This window comes from Phodopus roborovskii, unplaced genomic scaffold (assembly GCF_943737965.1).
Source record: "Phodopus roborovskii unplaced genomic scaffold, PHOROB, whole genome shotgun sequence".
Taxonomy (NCBI): Eukaryota; Metazoa; Chordata; class Mammalia; order Rodentia; family Cricetidae; genus Phodopus; species Phodopus roborovskii.
Genome location: NW_026126470.1, coordinates 355,574 through 378,196, shown reverse-complemented (window position 1 = coordinate 378,196; position 22,623 = coordinate 355,574). Strand labels below are relative to the sequence as shown.

The 22,623-nt window shown below is 42.3% G+C and overlaps 1 protein-coding gene across 1 annotated transcript; it reads left to right on the top strand.

The window, feature by feature from the left end:
- Positions 1–202: 202 nt before the first annotated feature.
- Cep97 (centrosomal protein 97) lies at positions 203–22,006 on the top strand. Its single transcript, XM_051191681.1, is given in 14 exon segments — positions 203–278; positions 2,788–2,930; positions 6,059–6,217; positions 6,643–6,744; positions 7,773–7,886; positions 8,829–8,995; positions 12,481–12,645; positions 13,426–13,550; positions 15,930–16,659; positions 18,207–18,282; positions 20,619–20,726; positions 20,728–20,890; positions 20,893–21,166; positions 21,540–22,006. Coding segments are annotated over 14 exon segments (2,532 nt in total). The 5' UTR covers positions 203–235; the 3' UTR covers positions 21,703–22,006.
- Positions 22,007–22,623: the final 617 nt, after the last annotated feature.

Below are 22,623 nucleotides of genomic sequence, written 5' to 3'. Positions count from 1 at the left end.
CTAATGATGCAGCTTGCTCACCTGTCAGGGTCCCCCTAAGCTCTTTTTTTTTTTTTTTTTTTTTTTTTTTTTAACCACACTCACTTTTCTAGGCAGCGATTCCCATCAGGCAGCCGATTGGGCCGGCTAAGTGCTGTGCATCCTGGGAGTTGTAGTTTGCAGTTCCCCTCTGCTGACTACACAGTCTACAGAACGGCTGAGGACGGTTGCCTGGTGTCATTAGCAAGAGGCAAGCATGGCGGTAGCGCGAGCCGACGGGGCTCTGGCTCCGGGAGAAGGTAGGATGATTCCCATCCCTAAACTCCAAAGTCTACCTCACTACGTCATATTACCTAGTTGCTTAGGGTAAAGAGGAAGCCTGGGTTTAGAGGTGCAGTTTTGGACCAGTTCTTTTGATGCGGGGCTGTAGGTAACGCGGAGGCACACTACCTACTGGGAGTTGTAGTCCTGCTCTCAGGTCCAGTTTGGCGTCATTGCGGTGAAGGCTGGATGAGGGACTTCACTCCCCAGGAGCCTTCGCGGTGCCTGGCGCCCCCGTCCCGCGCTCTCCCTAGCCTGACTGGGCAGTGGACTTCGGGCTGCGGCGACCTTTCTGTGGCGTTTACTTTGAGTTCCGAGTACCCACGGGAAAGTGGCAGAGTCTCTTTCTTTCCTCTGTTCCCCCTCCCCCCCCATCGGTTCCGAGAACGTTCGGGAAGCATCTTATCTGATACCGCATCATAGTCTCTGAACTCTTCCTTGGAAGTGGCCAGTACCCGTGATCGAATCTGGGGGTGACCAGGACACGCGTTGCTCCCCGTGTCATTCTGCAGGCCGGGTCCAGGGATCGAGTTTGGTCTTTGTTTAGCCGAGCACAGGCGAGGGGCGCGCCTGTAGCTGGGAGATGCCTCCATGGGGCGCAGGACTGAGCTTTTGTTTTGGTTACACTCTGAGGCGAGGTAGCAGCTGGCTGGGTTGGAGCAGACTGGAGTCGGGGCTGACCGTCTGGGGACCCTGAATTCTTGAGGGGAGGAGTTCGGCTAAAAGGTGTGTGGACCCCTCGGAATAGTGTGCAAACGCTGGGTGCGCTTTTCTGGGACAGCATAGTTTTCATCTTTCAAGAAGCGGCTCACGACCCCTCCCGTGCAAAGAAAACAGAAAAACGTTGAAACCTTCTAGAAGAGCAGTTCCGAAAAATTATTTCCCAGGGTAGTCCCAGTCTGATAGTAAATTTGAAGTTGGCAGTTACTCTGGCCCCGCCCCCTAGGGTAGCTGCCTTTCCCTAAACCTCTAGCCAGCTCTCCAAGACAACAGACAAGCAGCAGTTAGCATTTACAGAGCCACTTTTTAAAAGCCAGATGATATTTTGGGCACTTTTCTTATATTATCTCATGTTTTTATGTAGAACAATATTTATATTCTCACTGTTTTCCTTCTTCACGACAGGGGTCTCATTATGTAGTTGTCACTGGCCTAAAACTCACAGAATTCCTCCTGCCTTTGCCTCCCCAGTGCTAAAATTAAAGGTGTGTATTTCCAAACCCAAGGAAAAAGTCGAGTTTGGCAGCAGGAGCTTGTAATCTCAGTGTTGAGAAGGTGGATAGAGGCAGATCCTTGGTGCTTGCTGGCCAATCAGCCTACTCTATTTGATGAGTTCCAGGCCAGTGAGAGACCCTGCCTCAAAAAACGAAGTGAGGGCTGTAGAGGTGGCTCAGTGGGTAAGAGCACTTGCTATGAAAAGCACAAGGGCTGGAGTTGAAATCTCTATCGTCCCTTCGAAGAGGCCCAGATGCGTGCCTGAATGCATGGAGACTTGTTGGCTTCCAGTCTAGCTCTAGGCCTCTAGGTTCAGTGAGAGAGTGTTCATCAAGAGAATGGGAAAAAAAAAAAAAAAAAAAAAAAAAAAAAAGGACAGAGCAGGACACCCAGCATGTTCTTCAGGCCTTCCCAGGCATGCATGATGTGTCCCCCACCATACACACTATTTTAGGCACTTGAAGATATACTTGTAGTTAGGTTACAGTTTGATCTCTATAAAAATTCAGTTTTAGGGCCTGGTGTTGTGATAGCTATAATTCTGGTATTTGGGAGATGGAGGAAACATTAGGAGTTCAAATCCAGACTCATGCACATAGAGAGTTTATGCTAGCCTGGTCAGCTTTAGACCCTCCTCAACACAAAATAAAACAACAGCAAAAAAAAAAAAAAAAAAACCAATCCAAAACAAAGAAAAAACAAAACAAAACAAAACCTGAAGGATAACAAAAGGAAAAAAATAAAACCTAGAAAAAAAAAACTAAAACCCAGAAAAAACAAAACACCTCAAAAAAAAAGAAATTTAAGACCAACCAGGCAGTGGTGGCAAACACCTTTAATCCCAGCATTTGGGAGGCAGAGGCAGGCGGATTTTTGTGAGTTCAATACCAGCCTGGTCTACAGAGGCTCCAAAGCTACACAGAGAAACCTTGTCTTGAAAAACAAAACAAATAAGAAAGAAAGGAAGAAAGGAAAGATAAACTTTTTTAAAACCCTATTTAAAAAACACTATTATTAGATACAAAATAAGGGAACCTCAGGGCCTTGCAAATTAGGCAAGGTCTCTGCCTCTGAGCTATCCCTGAGTCCGTAACTTGCAAATTTTGAGGAAAAAATGTATCACCCCAGCTCTGGACTGCTATAATTTTTAAACTCTTTTATTTATTGTGTTCTGGTGTGTTTTAAATGTGTATACATTTTTTTTTCATCAGTGTAAAGTGCTAAGCACAGCTGTTATATTTGCTTTCTAACATGTTGTCTTCTCTTCTCTAGGATCAGTGGTGAACTGGTCAGGGCAGGGACTACAGAAATTAGGGCCCAACATGCCCTTTGACCCTAATGTCCACACATTGATTCTGGATAAAAATCAGATTATTAAACTGGAAAATCTAGAGAAATGCAAACAGTTAATACAGGTGGGTATAGGTTACATAAGACTGTTATTAAACGAAACCAAGAAGTTATTCTATATGCCTTAAAAGCAGTAAATGTTGCCTTAAAGTTTTATAGTCTAGTTTCTGAAGATGGATACATGCATCACATTTACAGTGATCTTTTAGAAAAAGAAGCTTCATTAATTAATGGGAACTGGGCCAGCAAGATGGCTCAGTAGGTGGGAGTGCTTAGGCAAAGGCCTGGAGACCTGAGTTTGGTATGTGTGTGCCACAAGCAAAAGGAGAGAACCGACTTCTGAGAATATGTTGGTGGCATTTGCATATGTGCTGTTGCTCAAGAGTGTCTGAAAGTGTGATGCTTGAACATACTCAGAGAGAGAGAGAGAGAGACAGACAGACAGAGAGACAGACAGACACACTGCTCTTTAAATATTTTAAATTTCTTTCTTTCTTTCTTTTTTTGTTTTGGTTTTTGAGACAGAGTCTCTCTGTAGCTTTGGAGCCTGTCTTGCAACTTGTTCTGTAGACCAGGCTGGTCTCAAACTCACAGAGCCACCTGCCTCTGCCTCCTAAAGGTGTATGCTACTGCCACCAGTACTGCCAGGCTTTAAATTTCTTGTTTATTTTATTTTTATTTACACACACACACACACACACACACACACACACACACACACACACACTGTATGAATATGTGCCACATGTGTATGAGTACATGTGGAGGCTAAAAGAAATTATCAGTTTCTGAAGCTGGTTGTAGGTCACCTTATTTGGGTGCTAGGAACTGAACTCTGATCCTCTGGAAGGACAGCAAGTGCTCTTAACTGCTAAGCCATCTTTCTACTCCCATAAATGTATATATTCAAAGAGAACATTATATGTTGACAAAATATTGTGTTAACATAATTTTTCCTTCATATTATGGGTAAAAACCTTATTCATCCAAGAATGTTGGGTTTGGTGTTGTAATTTAAGAAAAGCAGCACTCAAGAGAAAGATGCCAGGAGACAGGGTTCAAGCAGAGGGTTTTTTTTTTTTTTTAAATTAGGGAAAGGGATCATAAAGAGGAAAGGGGAGGGGAGTGAGAGAGAAAAGAGAAAGGGGAACCGACAGAGGGAGGGAGGGAGGAAGAGGGAGAGAGGGGGAGGGATGGGAGGTGGGCAGGGCACTTTTAAAAGGGAACATAGTGACTATGCACAGGTGGTGCTCTTAGAAGGCTTATCCTGTCAGAACCCCAAAGACAGGCCAGCACAGATGCCTGAAAACCAACATTTGGGATGTACTTGAGTGCTAAGAGTACATGCTCAGCACTCTCAAAGCCCTACGTTTAATTGTCAGTACTGTACCAAAACAATCAAACAAAAAAGAGATGTTTATTTGGTCCCTGTCAGTATACCTAGCATTGTCCTAGTTTTGACTGAGGCATGTAGTTTACATTTAACACAGTGATGGGCAGATGCTGAGAGCTATGTGGCCAGCCAACTTAGCCATAATGGTGAGCTTCCAGATCAGTGAGAGCCTGTCTCAAAGGGATCAGGCAGGGAGTACTAGAGGGAGATACCCAAAGTCCTGCTCTAGATAGTGTGTGTATACAGATGGGCATGTGCATCTATATACTCTCATACATGCAACACATAAACATAGGCCACACACACACACACACACACACACACACACACACACCCTCACCCTCCAACATCCACCATCTACACATAGATGTTTTTAGTAATTGACAGAAGCCTCTGTCAGCTTTGTCTGTACTTTGTGTAAGCATATGTTGATTATGCATACTACTGGGTTTTTGAATATGAATATATTTTATTTCTGAATATGTATATAATGTATTTGTATCACAAACATTGCCATTGCCCTCTATCGTTTCCTTTTTATTCCCTCTAATCCTTCTCCAGTGGTCTCTATTTTTTCATATCTCCTCCTCCTCTTCTGTAAGGAGTATTGTTTTTCTGCCCGCCACTGGTCTGGTCCCGCCACCGCGCCAGCCCCAAATAACACACCGAGACTCCGTATTTGATATAATGCTGTTGGCCAGTTTCTTATTGGCTAGCTCTGTCTTAAGTATTAACCAATTTCTATTAATCTATGTATTTCCACATGGTCTCATCTTAACGGAGAGCCGGCTGGCGTCCTGCTCTCTCCAGACTCTCCATTTTGATTCCTCCTTACCACTTCCTCTTTCCTCCTTGTCTCCTAGTCTCGCCTATCTAGCTTTCCTATTGGCAACAGTGCTTTATTATTAACCAGTATGAGAAACATATTTACAGAATGACATCTCCCGTCACTCTTCCTTCTCTTTTTTCCCAGACCCTTTTTTGTGACTCAGTAAATTTCATGAGGGGCATGAGTGAGAGTCTGTTTACAGGAGCATAGACACCCTACCAGTGACTACGCCACTGAAGAAAATGTCTTTCCCTCCTCCACCAACCATTAACTAGTAATCCTAGTAACTCTCAGGGATGAGTAAGGCCTTCTAAATTCTACTCCCCACCTCCAGGAAAAAAACAAAACAAAACAAAACCCACAACAGCAGTGTCATACCCAGAAGTCAGTATTCCACGTCTTTCCCCGTTTCCCCTGCTCTTACATTCCTTCTACTCTTTCTCCCACCACACTCCTGGAGCCTTGGAGGGGATGTTACAGATGTCCCGCCTATTTATGATCTTCCTGTGCTTTGATCAGCACTCATCACTGCAAAGGAGGCTGCTCTGAATAGAGCTGACAGCAGCACTGTTCTGTGGGGCTTGTAGTCATTTAGAAGGCAATTTGATGGGTACATTGTGTCCATTTAGCAAAAAACATCAGGAGCTTCTTCACAGGCTTAGGTCATCCCCGGCCATGGGTGTTTGGCTGGGTTTATAGTAACATACAGGAATTCCTTCCTGTGGAGCAGGCATCAGTTGATTATCCCATAACAGGCTATATGTGTGTGTGTATACATACATACATATGTATTGTTGATTAGAACAACAAACTCCAGTAGTTATATTGTAGGTAATAAATGTAAACAATATGTGTAAATATATAAATTGGGTTTGCTATTTGGGAATGTTTGGCCATCTACCATGATGTGAAAGTAATATGTGTGGACATGTATATTTGATTCTAGGAATAATAATGTTCCTTTTTCACAGTTGTCAGTAGCTAATAATCGGCTGGTTCGGATGATGGGCGTGGCCAAACTGACTCAACTTCGGGTATTAAATTTACCTCATAATAGTATTGGCTGCATGGAAGGGCTGAAGGACCTAGTCCATTTGGAATGGCTGAATTTAGCAGGAAATAATCTGAAGGTGAATGACTTCTTTTTTTCTTGCTAATTAACTGTTGAGATTTTTTTTGCATAGTAAATCTTTTCTCTGTGAAGAAGAAACTTCTATGTATAGAAATAAGTAAAGAAATAAAAATTTCTGTTTCTTCAATCTGTGTCAACAAACTTTAAAAAGCCTCCATTTAGAACATATGCTACAATATAGTATTCTTTTTTGTTTGTTTTTGTTTTTCGAGGCAGGGTTTCTCTGTGTTAACAGCTCTGGATGTCCTGGAACTGGCTCTGTAGATCAGGCTGGCCTTGAACTCACAGAGAACCTCCTGCCTCTGCTCTGCTGCTGTGCTTCTAGTGACAAGAGGAGGCAGGGGACCCAGCTACAGAGAATTAGGGAATGATTTTGTTTTGACTTTAAGTGCACTGAATACTGTGATGCTCTTCTTGTGCTAGACCATGGAGCAAATCAACAGCTGCACAGCTCTACAGCACCTTGACCTGTCAGACAATAACATATCCCAGATAGGTGATCTGTCAAAGCTGATGTCTTTGAAGGTAAGTGGGTCTTCTGCACTTCTTGCAAATTACCGAAAATAAAAACGCTACTAAAAATGTGGTCTTGTTGCATGAACTCAGCCCGCATATACTATATGTTAAGAACCTATCTGTCTCCTTTTGAAGGGGCTCCCAGGAAAGCCCAGGCTAACCTTTCAGGGTCATCATGCTCTTTCTCCCTCTTTCCAGAATGCAGGACTTACAGGTGTTTGCTGATATGCATGTCAAGTTGTCTTTGTTTTAAAAACTTAGGAACTTTTTTTTTCTGTTCTCTTTTGGACACAAACTCTCATTGTATTGCCCTGGCTACCTGAGCTCAAGACTACTTATGTAATCTTGAGGTATAAGAGTGCTTATGCCTCCCAAATTGATTGCTAGTTCCTATATTTGATTTATTTATTTTATGTGAAAATAGTCATTGTAGTTAATTACCTCTTATTTCGAATCCTTTGATTGTGATGAGTTCCCTTCATTTTAAGCTAGCCAAAGCTAGGGGCTGTAGTCGATATATAATATTCTGGTAAAGTTTGAAGTAATCCATCCTAAAGCTGAGTCTTCTTCTTCTTCTTCTTCTTCTTCTTTTTTTTAAATATAGAGTCTTTTTATTATGAAGCTATCTTGGAACTGGCTATGTAGACCAGGGTGGCCTTGAACTCACAGAGATCCACCTGCCTCTGCCTCCAGAGTGCTGGGATTAAAGGCATGTGCCACCACACTCATCTTTATTTTGATATTTTAAAAGGAAATGAATAACTATGTTGGAAATTGCTTTGTGTATTAACTTAAATTGTGTAGCATGCTAGTACATCATACCATAACTAGATAGTAACTACATCAACTATGTGTTCATGGACAAGCCTTAAACCCTTGTTGGGCTAAAAACCAGGAGCCTTCTCAGTATTAATATTTGAATTATGTGTGATGAGAAGTATAATAAAATAGCTCTTTTTATTCTTGCATGCACCATTTTGGCATTGTCAATTCAATTTATTTAATTTGTTGATTTGTATTTTTTTTTTCCTTTGAAGACCCTGCTTTTACATGGGAACATCATCACCTCTCTTAGAATGGCACCTGCGTATCTACCCAGAAGTCTTTCTATATTGTCTCTGGCAGAAAATGAAATCCGAGACTTAAATGAGGTAAAATTTGACTCTGGGATTTTTCCTTCTGGGATCCAGGAAGGGGAAGTCCAGACTCTGTGACCCAGGAAGGGGAAATCCAGAACTCTGTGGGATCCAGGAAGGAAAAAGTCCAGACTCTGTGGGATTCAGGAAGGAGAAGTCCAGTAGAGACAGTAGAGGTTCTTGAGCTCAATGGGGCAGGGGGAGAGGGGAAATGTTGAGACAGGGTTTCTCTGTGTAACAGCCTTCGCTGTCCTGGAACTAGCTCTGTAGACCAGGCTGGCCTTGAGCCCACAGAGATCCGCCTGCCTCTGCCTCCTGAGTGCTGGGATTAAAGGTGTGTGCCGCAACCGCCTGGCATCTCGAGCTCATTTTTAGACTGTGACCATCTGGGAGAATTGCTTCCCTGGTGAAACACCTGTCACTAGAGCATCAGTATTTTTCTTTCTCCTTTTTCTTAACCCTGGAGGTCATCAGGCTGAATTCCAGTTGTAGTGCTGCAATTATCATCACTGGTGATTGGTAGGAGAGAGATATCTACCTTATATTAGGGGCCAATAAGGCAGCTTTTCCCTGGCTTCTATTATGTTTTCAAATATCACTTTCTCAAACTAGGCAAAGTCCTTTACGTCTGTAACATCAGCACTTAGTAAGTAGAAACAGGAGGAATAAAGCTAAATATCAGCTTGGGTTAAATGAGACCCTACCTCAAAGAAAGTAGATAAGGTTTTCTTAAGTAGAAAATAATGCTGATACTTTCTCTTGTGCAGGAAGGACAAATGGCCAGGTTTTTAGAGTTTCCACAGTCAGTGGCTAATAGTAGAGAATTGCTTTATGCTTTTTTAGGACAAGAGGGAAATTGTGACATTCTCAAATGCTGCCAAAATTATGTAATCAGCGGAAACCCTGTGCTTGACACTGAACATTCATTTTGCTCAACAAGGATGTCTTTTGTTTTAGATCTCGTTTTTGGCCTCTTTAAGTGAATTGGAGCAGTTGTCAATCATGAACAATCCTTGTGTGATGGCAACACCGTCCATTCCAGGGTTTGACTATCGGCCGTACATCGTCAGCTGGTGCTTAAATCTCAGAGTACTAGATGGATACGTGATTTCTCAGAAGGAAAGGTGAACATGATCTGCCTAATGTGGTATCAATCAAGAAATTTTTTGGAAAGATCATTTCTAGTTTGTTACAGATTAATTGTTGAATTTTTTAAAGTGTGTGTTTACAAGTTTAAAATGCTGGTATAACCACAGCTCAGACTGTTTGCTGGTGATTTAGGATTTTCTCTTCTCTCTTAGAAAGTCCAGAAGGTAAACATCAGGGCTGGGAGCCAGGTGTTGTGGCACATGCAAGTAATGCCAGCACTTGAGAAGCACAGGTAGAAGAATTAGGTGGTTATTGTCATCCAGGGATACATTGTTAGTCCTGGGACAGCCTGGGCTACGTAAGACCTGCCATGTTTGAAACTCTCTCTCACTCTGCAAGAATGAGGACCTGAGTTTGAATCCCAGGACCCATATAAAAAGCCAAGTATGGCTTCTCTTACCCATAACCCTGGCATGGGGGAGGAGTGGCAGAAACGGATGGATTGCTGGCTAGTCAGGACAGAGCAAGCTCCTGTTTCACTTGAGACGATTTCAAAGCCTTGGTTTTCTCTTAAAACTGGCCATGGTGGTGCATGCCTGGGATTCCAGCTCTGGAGAGATGGAAGCAGGAGGATCAGAAATTCAAATCATACTCAACTCCAGAGCAGTTATATATGAAAAGAGGAGGTGGGCTGCGCGAGGGAGAGATGGCTCCGCTGGTGTGAGCACTGGCTGGTCTTCCTGGGTTAGTCCCTAAATCCTCATGGTGGCTCACAACTATAATTCTAGTTCTTGGTGAGTCTCTACTTTCTTATGTCCTCCAAATGCATGTGGTAAAATACTTACATACATAAAATAAAAATATTAATGAAAAAAAAGTGAATATCAGCCCTAGAAGTTGGAACTAGTAAGTTTATATGCCAAACTTACAACGATCTATGTTCTAAAAGTTCTTTTGGTGATTGCTTGGAAATGGTAACTTTCTTTCCTAGAAACTTCATTATGTATTTGATATAAGATCTCGGCTTAATCCCACAAAAGCTATTGGCTATCTATCATATGTGTAAAGGGGGGTATTAATAATATTTAAGAACCCAGTGGCCTTTTATGATGCCCCTAGGAAACTGCACATGGTGTTTTAATTTGGAACTTGAAGTAGATATACTATACTGTTTCTCACCTTCTGATGCCTGTGACCATCCTTAGTCACTGATGGTCTTGGAGCTGGGAACCTGGCCCCACCAAGACGGTGTCTTTTAGAGATTGTTGCATGATCATTGGAGCTTTTAGTCAGAGCCTTCAGGAAATTGGGATGTGGAGATAGAAAGGTTGATGGATTATTCTCTTTAACATGCCTCCTTTCATTTTTCTGCCCTCAGAAAATATGCATTCATGGATTCAGTACAATTTTAGCCTTAACTTTGAAAAATCCTTTTGGGAGATGGCTGTCTTCCCCTACCTCCTTGGTTTCTGTTTTTGTTTCTGCTTCATACTTCAGGCTTGGTGTCCCACTACCTGCTGGCACTTCTGTTTCTGTCTCTTGCTGTAGAATGCTGTGTGAACAGGTGCATTCCACTGAATCTGGCCTGTTATGTAGGTTTCAGGGGTTGAACTTAGGACATTAAGTCTGAGTAACAAGTGCTTTTACCTGCTTAGTTATCTTGCTGACCCTATAAATGCATTTTAAAATGAAAATATGAGCTGGGTGGTGGTCACATGCCTTTATTGCAGCACTTGGGAGGCAGAGGCAGGCAGATCTTTGTGAGTTTAAGGCTGGTCTAATTTACAAAGCTAATTCCAGGACATCCAGGGCTACACAGAGAAACCCAGCCTCAAAAAACCAAAATGGAAAAAAAAAAAAAAAAAAAAAAAAAAAAGGACAAGAAAATACTGTTTCCAGGAGGCATATCTTATATTATGATGGTAAATTTCTATCTCTTTTGAGACAGTGTCTTGTGTAGCCTGGCTGTTCGTGGGGTCTCTATATAGCCAGGGGGTAATCTGATCCCTCTTCCTTCACCTCCTCAGAGCTTGGATTCCAGGCCTGCTTCCATGCTGGCTTCATATGGTCCTGAGATTGAATCCAAGTATTCATGCATGCTAGACCAATGCTCTACCGTGTAAACCACAGCGTCAGCCTGTTCTAATTTTTTAGTATCTTAAAATATCAAGCAAGTTGGTAATCACAACACTTGGGAGAGGGAAGCAGTAAGGCCAGCTTCAGCTATAGAACGTTCAAGGTCAACCCCACTACTTGAGAACTTGTCTCCAAAAGCAACAACAAAAATAACACCAGTAGTTTATTACAGTTGCATACTCCATAGGTAGGCTATGCTGAGAACTTGGTAGTTCTCAGACCATTTCCTGTGTGTTTGTCCTCTTCCTCTCCCCCGTATCACCTAAAAATTGGTGATTGGGCATGATGATGTGATCAGACTTGGTTTTGAGGTTTTATTTATTTATCTGTTTATTTATTTATTTATTTATTTTTGAGGCATGGTCTTTCTACATAGCGCAGGCTGTCCTGGAACTCACTGTGTAGACTAGACTGTCCTGGTCACAGACATCTGCCTGCCTCTGTCTCCTAAGCACTAGGATTAAATGTGTATACCACCGTGCCCAGCTACTTCTGAGGTTTCAAAGGGAGGACTACTCTGTAGATACTATGGGATCATACTCAGTGTCTAGATGCTATTTTGTTATTAGTAGCTACTCATGATCCATGCCTGAAACCATTAATTCATTAAAGGTTACAAAATGATGAAATTCTGTCCATTTTATTAGTTACCCTACTTATGTGAACTAAGTATTTATTGACAGATTTTGTATAGGAAATGAAGAATTAACACTATTTAATTCCTACTATTTACCAGTTTAAAAAAAGGAATGACCAATTAGATATTTTTTAAAACTGCCATTGAGAGCTCATAGATTACTTCTGTTTGGCAAAGTAAATGGAGAGAATGCTCATTGTTGCTTTGAAAATTATTTTAAAATATTTGGAGTTATTAGTATGAACAGTGCCTCTAATTATGATAGAAATTAAAATATAAGACCAAGGGAAATGAGTTAGGAATATAGATGGAAAACCAGGGATTGTAGCACATGTTTGTTATCTCCTTGCTGAGGAGGTAAAGATGAGCAGATAGTTAGCCAGCCAGCCTAGCCGAAATGTGAGCTGGGAGAGTTCCCTTGTCTCAGAAATTAAAATGGAGAGCAATAGAAGAAGATACTCAGCCTCCACCTCTGGCCTCTACTGCATATATGCATGAGTTTTTACACACATGTGTACACTCAGGAACTTACACCACTCACACACACACACACACACACACACCACCACCACCACCACCACCACCACCACCACCATCACTACCCATCAATAAGCAATAAGATGGACAATTTTTTTTTTTTAAGGAAATCATGTAGTGGTGTTATAAGGTAAATTCGAAGGCAGGTCACTGTTACTCAACAATGTATTTTGACTGCTCCTGAGCCACCACCTCTTCCTTATTTCCCAGTTTGAAAGCTGAATGGCTCTACAGTCAAGGCAAGGGGCGGGCATATCGGCCTGGCCAGCACATCCAGCTTGCGCAGTACCTGGCTACTGTCTGTTCTCTTACTTCTGCACTGGGTCTTCAAACTGCAGAGGATGCCAAACTAGAGAAGATTCTGAGTAAACAGAGGTAAGCCTGTTTGTTTATCTGTGGCAGCTGAGGGATTTAGAGTGAAGGTACCTGAGACTTTCCTGTGGCAGGAGAGCACACTTCTGGATACTCAGGCCTTTCATCATTGCAGAGAAGCTGAGCCACATGGTGTGTGTGGCTTGTTCCATGACAGTTGCTTTGCTAATCAGTTCTTGAAGGGGGAGCCAAGCAATATAACAGAATGGGAGATTTGTCAATGCCAAGGTTGTAACCCAGTGGTAGATCTGCCTTGGATGTGTTAGGCCCTAAGTTTGAGCCACAACACCTAAGAAAAGTATTTGGCCTTTTAATATAGGTGTCTCATGGAGCATGTTAATGCTGATATTAACAAGCATGGTCAGTGTGTTTAGTAATCACCTCTCTTGTCAGAGATCCTGTCTTTCAGTGTTTTTGCATATGAAATTGTGTTTGTGTAAGGTCATGTGGACAATTAATTATATAGATTGAGACAGGGTTTCATGTAAACTAGATTGGCCTTCAACTCATTGTGTGGAGAAGGTAACTTTGAACTACTGTTTCTGTTGCCACAGAGCTGGCTTTATAGGCATGTGTTGCCATCCCTATCTTTATCAAACAATTAAAAAAAAAAAAAATCTCAACTTTTTCTACACAGTGCTTTCAATGGAAACTGTAGTTTGCCAGTGGCTAAAGATAGCCCTGCAGACTTCTTAAGTTTCTGTCTTAGTGTGTTAACCGAGGAGGCAGAAGAGCATCTCTTCTTAGTTTGTGGAGATGACAGCAGGTGTTATTGGTTTCTAGGTTTCACCAGAGGCAGTTGATGAACCAAAGCCAAAGTGAAGAGTTGTCTCCTCTTGCTCCTGTTGAAACAAGGGTACCCCTTACACCTGAGCGCTCCAGCCCTGTTCAAGACTTCCAGGAAAGCGGTAAGGAAGTCATTTATACCCAATGCCCAAGAACGGCTTGCTTCACTACTTTTCTTCAACTCATAGACCTACTGGGTCAAAAAACAGTTTGCCTCAGACAGGGTGTCTCTATGTAGCTCTGATTGGTCTGAAACTCACCATGTAGCTCCCAGGCTGGTCTTGAACTTGTTTCAAATCCTCCTGACTCTCTTCCTCTGTTTTTTTTTTTTTTTTTTTTTTTTTTTGATATTTACTTTATGCATGTATGTGTTGTTCTGCTTCTTCCTTAGGATTGTTGGTTGCACTGGCCCTCGAGGTTGGAGGGTACAGAAGCAGGGATCAGGGTTCGGATGGCTGTGGGTATGATGGAGATAGTCCTCTAGGAGATGACTTTAGTGAATCAGCTCACCTTTATCCCAGGATATAAGGAATATATAGGATTGGGAAGCCTGGGGGCAAATCCTAACTTGCTTTAAGTGGCATGCTCCTATTACAAGGCTGGGTTAGTGACACCAATGATCCTGTGAAATGGCTAGAGCATGTTACTAATTACCACAGGCGAAGAGTGTTTGCAGGGAACCATGTCAAGTGTCATGCTTGAGGTAAGTCAGGCTTCTGGGCCTAGAAACATCCTTCAAATAAGGGCAGGTAGAGAGTAGGAAGTCCCCATGGGGGCAGGGGGAGTCCCTCCCTGTTGCCAAGTTTAGAGAAAGCTGCCAGGCTATGGTAGACTACAATCTCTGACCAGCAGGGTCTCCCAACAAGTGTGAGGGTGCTAATGTGTACTGTATTCACACAGGCGTCTGGAGGTCAGAAAGGCATTGGATCCCCTGAAACTGTAGTCACAGACAGTTGTGAACTATCAGGTGGGTGCTGGGAACTGAACCCTGGGCCCTCTGCAAGAGTGGCCAGTGCTCTCAACTGCTGAGCCATCTCAACACCCTCCCAGCCCCATATTTTAAAAGAGATTTCTTGTGGGGCTGGAGATATAGCTCAGAAGTTAAGGGCGCCTCCTGGTCTTCGAGAGGACCAGGGCTCAGTTCCTAGCACCCACATCAGGTAGCTCACTCAAATTTAACTTCAGTTATAAGGGATCCAGTGCGCTCTTCTGGGCTTCATGGACATAGACATATGCACAGTAAAAGAAAAACAAAACAAAAACATTTTGTGGACAGTTATCTTTGTATAGACTTAGTAATGTTGTCCTCAAGTGCTAGAATTTTAGGCATGAGCCACCACCCCTATTTTAACAAATCACTTTCCTTTTTTTTAAATAAGATTTTTTTTTTTTTGGTTTTTTGAGATAGGGTTTCTCTGTATTGTTTGGAGCCTGTCCTAGAACTAGCTCTGTAGCTCAGGCTGGCCTCGAACTAACAGAGATCTGCCTGCCTTTCCCTCCTGAGTGCTGGGATTAAAGGTGTGCGCCACCAGTGCCTGGCTCTGTTTTATTTTTTTTATGTGTACGTGTGTTTTGCTGTTTGTATGTCTGTGTCTACAGAGGCCAGAAGGAGCCGGATTCCCTGGAACTGGAATTCCACTGTGAGCCTCCATATGGGTGCTGGGAATCAAACTCAGGTCCTGTGTAAGAGCAGCCAGTGCTCTTGACCACTGAGCCATGTCTCCAGCACCAAGAAATTTATTTTCTTAAAAATGTTTGGTTTGACATTTTAGTCCTGTTGGAGGCAATCACTTTACTGTCCTTTACTATATTTTAGGGATTAAATTTTGTTAAAAGGAAACAACCAAGGGGTTAGGGAGATGGTTCAGTGGATAAAGGTGATTGATGTCCAACCTGAGTTCAAAGTTGAACCCCTCAAACCCACGTGGTGGAAGGAAACTGAGTACTACAAGTTGTTCTTTGACCTCTGCATGCAGACTATGGCATGCATGCACACACACTCACACTCACACACACATATGCACACAAACACACTCACACTCACACACACATACGCACACAATCACACACACATATGCACACACACACTCACACACATATGCACGCACACTCACACACACATATGCACACACATTCACATATGCACACACATTCACATATGCACACACACACATATGCACACACACACATATGCACACACACATATGCACACACACTCACACACAGAACATAAATAAATGTAAAAAAATGTTTTAAGTATACAACTGAGAAGACTTTTCAGCTGGGTGGTGGTGACACATGCCCTTAGTCCCTGCACTCAGGAGGGAGAGGCAGGCAGATCTCTGTGAGTTCAAGGCCAGCTGGGTCTCCAGAGTGAGTGCCAGGATAGGCTCCAAAGCTACACAGAGAAACCATGTCTCTAACCGCCCCCCATCCTTCAAGAAAATAAAAAGCTCTTCAAATACTTGGTGATTTAAATGATGCTCTTTTGGTTCTTCTAGAACCTGTTCTCCAAATCAATTCTTGGGTTGGGATAAGCAGTAATGATGATCAGTTATATGCTGTGAAGAATAACTTCCCAGCGTCGGCACACCCTACAAGATATGCTCGGAATGACCTTCACCTGGAAGACATACAGACAGATGAGGACAAACTAAACTGTAGTCTGCTCTCTTCAGAGTCCACTTTTATGCCGGTTGCATCAGGGCTGTCTCCAGTGTCACCCACTGTTGAGCTGAGGCTGCAGGGCATCAACTTGGGTCTAGAAGATGATGATGATTTTGCAGATGAATCCATGAAAAGGCTGGAAAACCAGGACAAGGAAAAGCCTTTATGGGATACAAATGAGAGTTCTGTTCAAATGCTGAAAAGTAAGATGAGTAAGGAAGTAGATGAGAATTCTGGGCTGTTGAAGGAGGATAAGCATGGTCTTACATCTTTCCCGGAGGCAGTTGAACATAGTGTGTCCCGCATAGACCCAAACGGTGAAGAAACCATGTCTCCTACCACTTCAGAGAAATCTCCCTGCAGGGTTTTTACCCAGAGATCTGCTGCTTTGGGACAAGATAAAGTCACTCTTCAGAAACGGAATGCAGCTGCCACTAAGCTTCAGGCCTGTTGGCGGGGCTTTTATACCAGGAACTACAATCCACAAGCCAAAGGGGTACGCTATGAAATCCGGCTGCGTAGAATGCAGGAGCACATTGTCTGCCTGACAGATGAAGTAAGGAGGTAGGCTGGGAACTGTGCTTGCTTTCTGTTGGCTTGGAATGCCCGGTTCTGAAGTTGTTTTAGAACGCTGCTACTGTGGTCATGACACTAGGTGGCCGCTGTTGGTGTACTCATCTCCAATGATGTATTGGAAGCATCATGAGAGTACAAATTGCCATATGTATCTCCATTCTCAGCATAGCAGTTGGTACACACTTGTAGTATCACAGAAGATGTTGAGATGTTGAGTGGCTGTGACCACATAGGCATCTATGATGCTCAACAAAGAAGTAGATAGTGTAGAAGAACTGGATGAGGATGAAGAGAAAGTCCACATAGAACCAATTAGATGATGTAAGAGCTAGAGAAAAATATCAGGGATTCCAAAGGGACTAAAACTCTGGGACTAAGGTAGGAATTATTCCTCAGTTCCAAGGCATATGTTTGGCTGACTGCCAACCTACAACAATTAGGAGTTCATTAATATTGGAACTAATGGTGTCTATTATTGTTATAGGTGGCTTAGGAGAAAATAGCACAGGAGCCTGAGAAGGAACAGCCAAGAGAGTTTATTATATTCAGTTCCAGTAGGGCAAAATGTTTCAGGAGAAGTGAGAGGGTAGAGAAGTGAAGGGTAGAGAAATGATGCTAGATTTAGCCATTGCTGTAATTGGTGACCCTCACGTCTGTCCTCAGGTTCCATGATTTGCTAAAGGGACTTACAGAACGCAGGAATTGTTCTGTTCATGGTTGCTGCTTATTATAGCAGATACATACAGATTAAAACAGGGCAGACCAGGTTGCAGGCTTCTAGAGGTCCTCTCCCAGTTAACTCATAGAGGTCCGGGACTTACTTCCCATCGCTGGAATGTGTGATGATGCTTACAAAGTAGTACCAACTAGAAACGCTTTCCTGAGCATTTCGAGCCATGGTTTTTATTGGGGTCAGTAATTTAGGCACTCAGTGCTCATGTGAGTGACCTTTCTTAGATTTCTCATTCCCTAGAGGTAAACTGGTCTCTGAGGGTCTCAGGGGAGGAGCAAAACAGGGTTTCACTAGGAATCACATTGTTAGTGTAAACTCTAGTGCAACTCAATACCTCAGGTTTACAAAGATAGTCTGCTCAGGTAAATATTTCAAGGCCTTAGAGGTTGCCTTCCTTCCTGTCCTGTATTTGGAGCATGCAGAACACGAACATCCCACAAGTGTGACTGTTAACTTTTGGAATCTTTGTATAACCAGCCTTTTGTAGGCCACTATTGAAGGACAAATAGAGAGATATTTAATACATAAGCATATGTACACATACTCACACTTATGTAAACATCTCCCCTTTAGTAATACTTTGTAGAATGAATATGTAATTTCAGTTTCAGATACATCTCATCTGGCTTGTCTTGAAGCATAGTTTTAAATAAAGTTAGAGCTTAGATATTCTAACAGTGGAAGCAGTTGACATTAGGTCATTAATCTCTTTCTAATGCATTTGCTTAGTAGTTGTTAGTAACAGGAAGTTTAAGTCAAAGCATTCTTCCTTATGTCATCATGATCTTTTGAATCATTGTAGATTAAGAAAAGAAAGAGATGAAGAACGTGTAAAAACTTTTGTACAAGAAGAGGCTGTCAGATTCCTTTGGAATGAGGTAAACTCCCGCTGCTGATTTTTCTGTATATGTAAACATAGAAAATGCCTAGTGAGACCAAAATCTTTTTGATTCCTTGTGTAACTTTGGCTGTCCTGGAACTCTGTCAATCAGGCTGGCCTCTAACTCAACAGAGATCCACCTGCCTCTGCCTTTCAAGTGCTGGGATTAAAGGCGTGTACCATCGCTGCCTCGCCCAAAGTCATTTAAACCTTTGGTTTTACTAGTATGGCAAAACTCTAAAATATTACAGTGATATACTGTAATAAAAAAATTTCCTGATAATTTCTTAGAAATATTTAAAAAATTTTAGAAATATCTCTTTTCTTAGAAATATCATAATAAAAAGGTTATAACTATATACAACCTATATATTAAGATAATTTTTTTGGGGGGGCTATTCTAGACAGGATTTTTCTGTGTAACAGACCTAATAGTCCTGGAACTCGCTCTGTAGACCAGACTGGCCTTGAATTCACAACAGAGATCTGTGTGCCTCTGTCTTCTGAGTATCATCATCACCTGGCAAGATAATTAACTTTTAAGAATTTTTATTTACCATTAGTAGGGAACTGGTTAAATAAATTGTAAAAATTAACAGCACTATAGACTATTGTGGGACAATTAAAAAGGATAAAGTAGTCATAGGGACTGACCTGGAAAGAGCTCTAGAATAATACTAACAATGGTAAGAGATGGAGCTTCACATCCACTTGGTGTTAAAAGCTCTCTGAGGGCCAGTGAGGTACTTCACTGGGTGAAGGTGCCTGTCACCAATATTGACAACCTGAGTTTGGCCCCTGGGACCACACGATGAAATGCAAGAACCAACTCTTGCAAGTTGTCCTCTGACTTCCACAAGCATGTGTGTGCCCTCATACAGAAATTTAAAGAGTAATTTAAATTATTAAAACTGTAAGTATATGAGACTATATAGTAAAAGCCCTGGAAAGATATACTCCCAACCAATATCAGAAAGTACTTGATGGCACAGGGCTATGTAGTGAGAACCTGGTAGTCACAGTGAGACGAATTCTGTTTTATTTATTTTTGAGAGTTCTCATGTGGTCCAGGCTAGCCATATACTCTCTATAGCTGAGGGTGGCCTTCAACTCCTGATCCTCCTGCCTGCACATCACAATTGGTTGGGTTATAGATGTGCACCATCACAACGGACTCATGTGCTTCTGGGGCTTGAAACCAGGGCCTTATGCATGCTAGGCAGCCGAGCTACTCTATATTGCCGGCAATTAAAAAAAAAAAAGAGAGAGAGAGAGAGAGATTTATGTATATGGGTGTTTTGCTTGCATGTATGTAATGTACCCTATATGTGTACAATGCCCTTGGGGCCAGAAGTGGGTAGTAGAACCCTAGAACCTGGAGTTACAGATGGTTGTGATCTGCTGTCTTCTGTGGGGATGCTGGGAACTGAACCCTGGTCTTCTGGAAGAGTAAGTAGCAAGAGTTCTTAACCACTGAGCCATCCCTCCTACCTCTTGCTTGCATTTTTTTTTTTTTTTTTTAATTGTTTCTTGAGACAGGGTTTCTCTGTGTAATCGCTTTGGCTGTCCTATAACTTGTTTTGTAGATCTGGCTGGCCCCAAACTCATAGAGATCCACCTGCCTCTGCCTCCTGAGTGCAGGAATTAAAGGCGTGCGCTGCCACTGCCCTGTCCACTTTTTATAATAAAAATTTGAAATTATTTTTATATATTAAGATATAAAATGTCATATTGTCAAGAACTTGGGAATATTTTTAGCCATTCTATAAAGTTATAAATACTACATTTTAAAATAACTGGAAATCTATGTCTGCAAGTATATCTAAAATAAACCAATTTTAGAGGCTCTACTTATACCCTCAGATGCTAATGGGCCTTATTGACTAGGTGCCAGTCTATATTCTGTGCATCATTGACCCTTAGTTAGAGAGCTAAAATGCTATTGTACTTCTCATTGTTTTTCCAGTGAAGCAAGAGAATTGCTTTGGCAATTCTCTGTGTTGGTGATTGCCCTTTACTCCCAAGGACACAGAACAGTGTGGATGCCTGGTTAGGCTGGGAGGCCTATGAAGAGGATAGGGGAGTAACGAATGAAGACAATCACAGGACTTCTGGGAAAACAAAGCTCAGGCCATTTTAAAAAGGGAAGAGTTTTGTTTGTTTGTCTTCTGAATCAGGGTTTCTCTATAGCTTTGCAGCCTGTAGACCAGACTGGCATCACACTCCCAGAGATCAGTCTACCTCTGCCTCCCCAGTGCACCACAACCGCCAGGCCAAAAGGGAGGATTTTTTAAAAATCTTATTTATGATAAAGCTGTGCCTTCTGGTTTACAGGTAAGATCTCTACAAGCTTGGCAGCAGACAGTGGAGCAGCGTCTGATTTCCTGGCATACTGATGTGCCTCCTATATCAAGTACTCTGGTGTCACCTAAACCTCCATTATTTCCCACAACGTCAAGGCCCCTCTTCTGATCAGAGTTCTGATTGGTTCATTGCTGAGGATGAAGCTCCTCAAGAGAAATCTCTTCCGGAATTTCCAGACTCTGGTTTTCATTCCTCCCTAACAGATCAAGTTCGATGTTTGAAGGATTCTTTGGATTTTGAAAAAGTTCCATAGAAAGCAGCGAAAGCTCCATGTTGGGGAATTCCATGGACACAGTGAAACACGGCAGAGACCCCAGCTCAGAGGCCATGATTGAGGAGCATGGTTGCTGTAGTAAGGAAAGCTCCAACAGTGAGCAGGATAACACGCTGCTCGAACAGTATTTAACTTCAGTCCAGCAGCTAGATGACGCCGAACAGAGGACAGACTCTGACGAGGTGGCAGGAGACAGTATGTGCCAGGTAGCCTGTTCTCAGGACCATGTGGCAGGAGACAGTATGTGCCAGGTAGCCTGTTCTCAGGACCATGTGGCAGGAGATAGTACGTGCCACGTAGCCTGTTCTCAGGACGATATGGCGGGAGACAGTATGTACCAGGTAGCCTGTTCTCAGGACGATGTGGCAGGAGATAGTACGTGCCACGTAGCCTGTTCTCAGGACCATGTGGCAGGAGACAGTATGTACCACGTAGCCTGTTCTCAGGACGATGTGGCAGGAGATAGACGGTGTCCAGGACGATGTGGCAGGAGATAGTACGTGCCACGTAGCCTGTTCTCAGGACGATGTGGCAGGAGACAGTATGTACCACGTAGCCTGTTCTCAGGACGATGTGGCAGGAGACAGTATGTACCAGGTAGACTGTTCTCCGGAAAGCTTAGATGCCTCATCTCATAGTGAGGCTCACAGAGTATCTCCCATTTTACAGGATGGGATTAGCCAGACACCAGAGAAATGTGAGTTAAGTGCAGACGTTCAAGGGCAGTCCCCGGAATGTGATGCTACATTTCAGGTGTTGCATGTGGGTGTCATTGTGTAGCAGTGACAGAAACTCACTTGGATTTCTTAATGTTTTCAGTTGTTTCTTTTCTTTTGCAAAGGAGCAATCCTTCCCCCATTTTGTTATTGTTTATATGAAACTTGTATTCTTGCCCCCATATTTTTCAGATTTGAGATATTGAGCTAAGTCTTCGTTTTGATTGTACTAATGTACTAAAAATATTGATATTAAAAGGCATATGCACTTTATTTCTTAATAATGACACCAACAATGTTTCTTTTACATATTTCCTTTCAAAAACAGTTTCTTGAAGTAGTTTTGGCAATTTTAACAGGAGAAGTTGGTTCTTCTTAATTACATAGTAAAGAATATATATGTAAAGCATATGAGGACTATGAACCACTGAAATTGGCTGGACAGTCTCCTTGGACATAAAATGTTTTTCCCCCTTTGAGTTGAAGAAAGCCTTCTTATATAAGAACATTTAGGGAGAATAGGTTTATAGGAGTGTGTGTGTGTGTGTGTGTGTGTGCATGTGTGTGCTGGCGGTTAAACCAGAGAATGCCCTGAGAATGGTAAGCGTGTGCTTTGACACTCAACTATCAGCTTAACCTCTAGATTATGAGATTTTTAAGTGGGGTGATTAAGTTGCCTCATGACAAACTTTAGCTAATTTGTAGATCAGTTTTGAAGTAAATTATTCCATATAGGATTACTTGGGCTTACTTGGGCAAGGATTTTCTCTTTGATATGGAGAAAGCAGAACTGAGATTTATCACTTGAAATAATGCTGCTTTTGTAGCCTACTGACATTTATGTGCCAATAGTTTGGGAAGAAATATGTTGTAAGAAATCAGAATGCATTCATCATTATGTTCCTTACTTTTATTTCTCTTTTTAAAAAAGATTTATTTATTTATTATGTATATACTGTTCTGTCTTCATGTCAGAAGAGGGCAC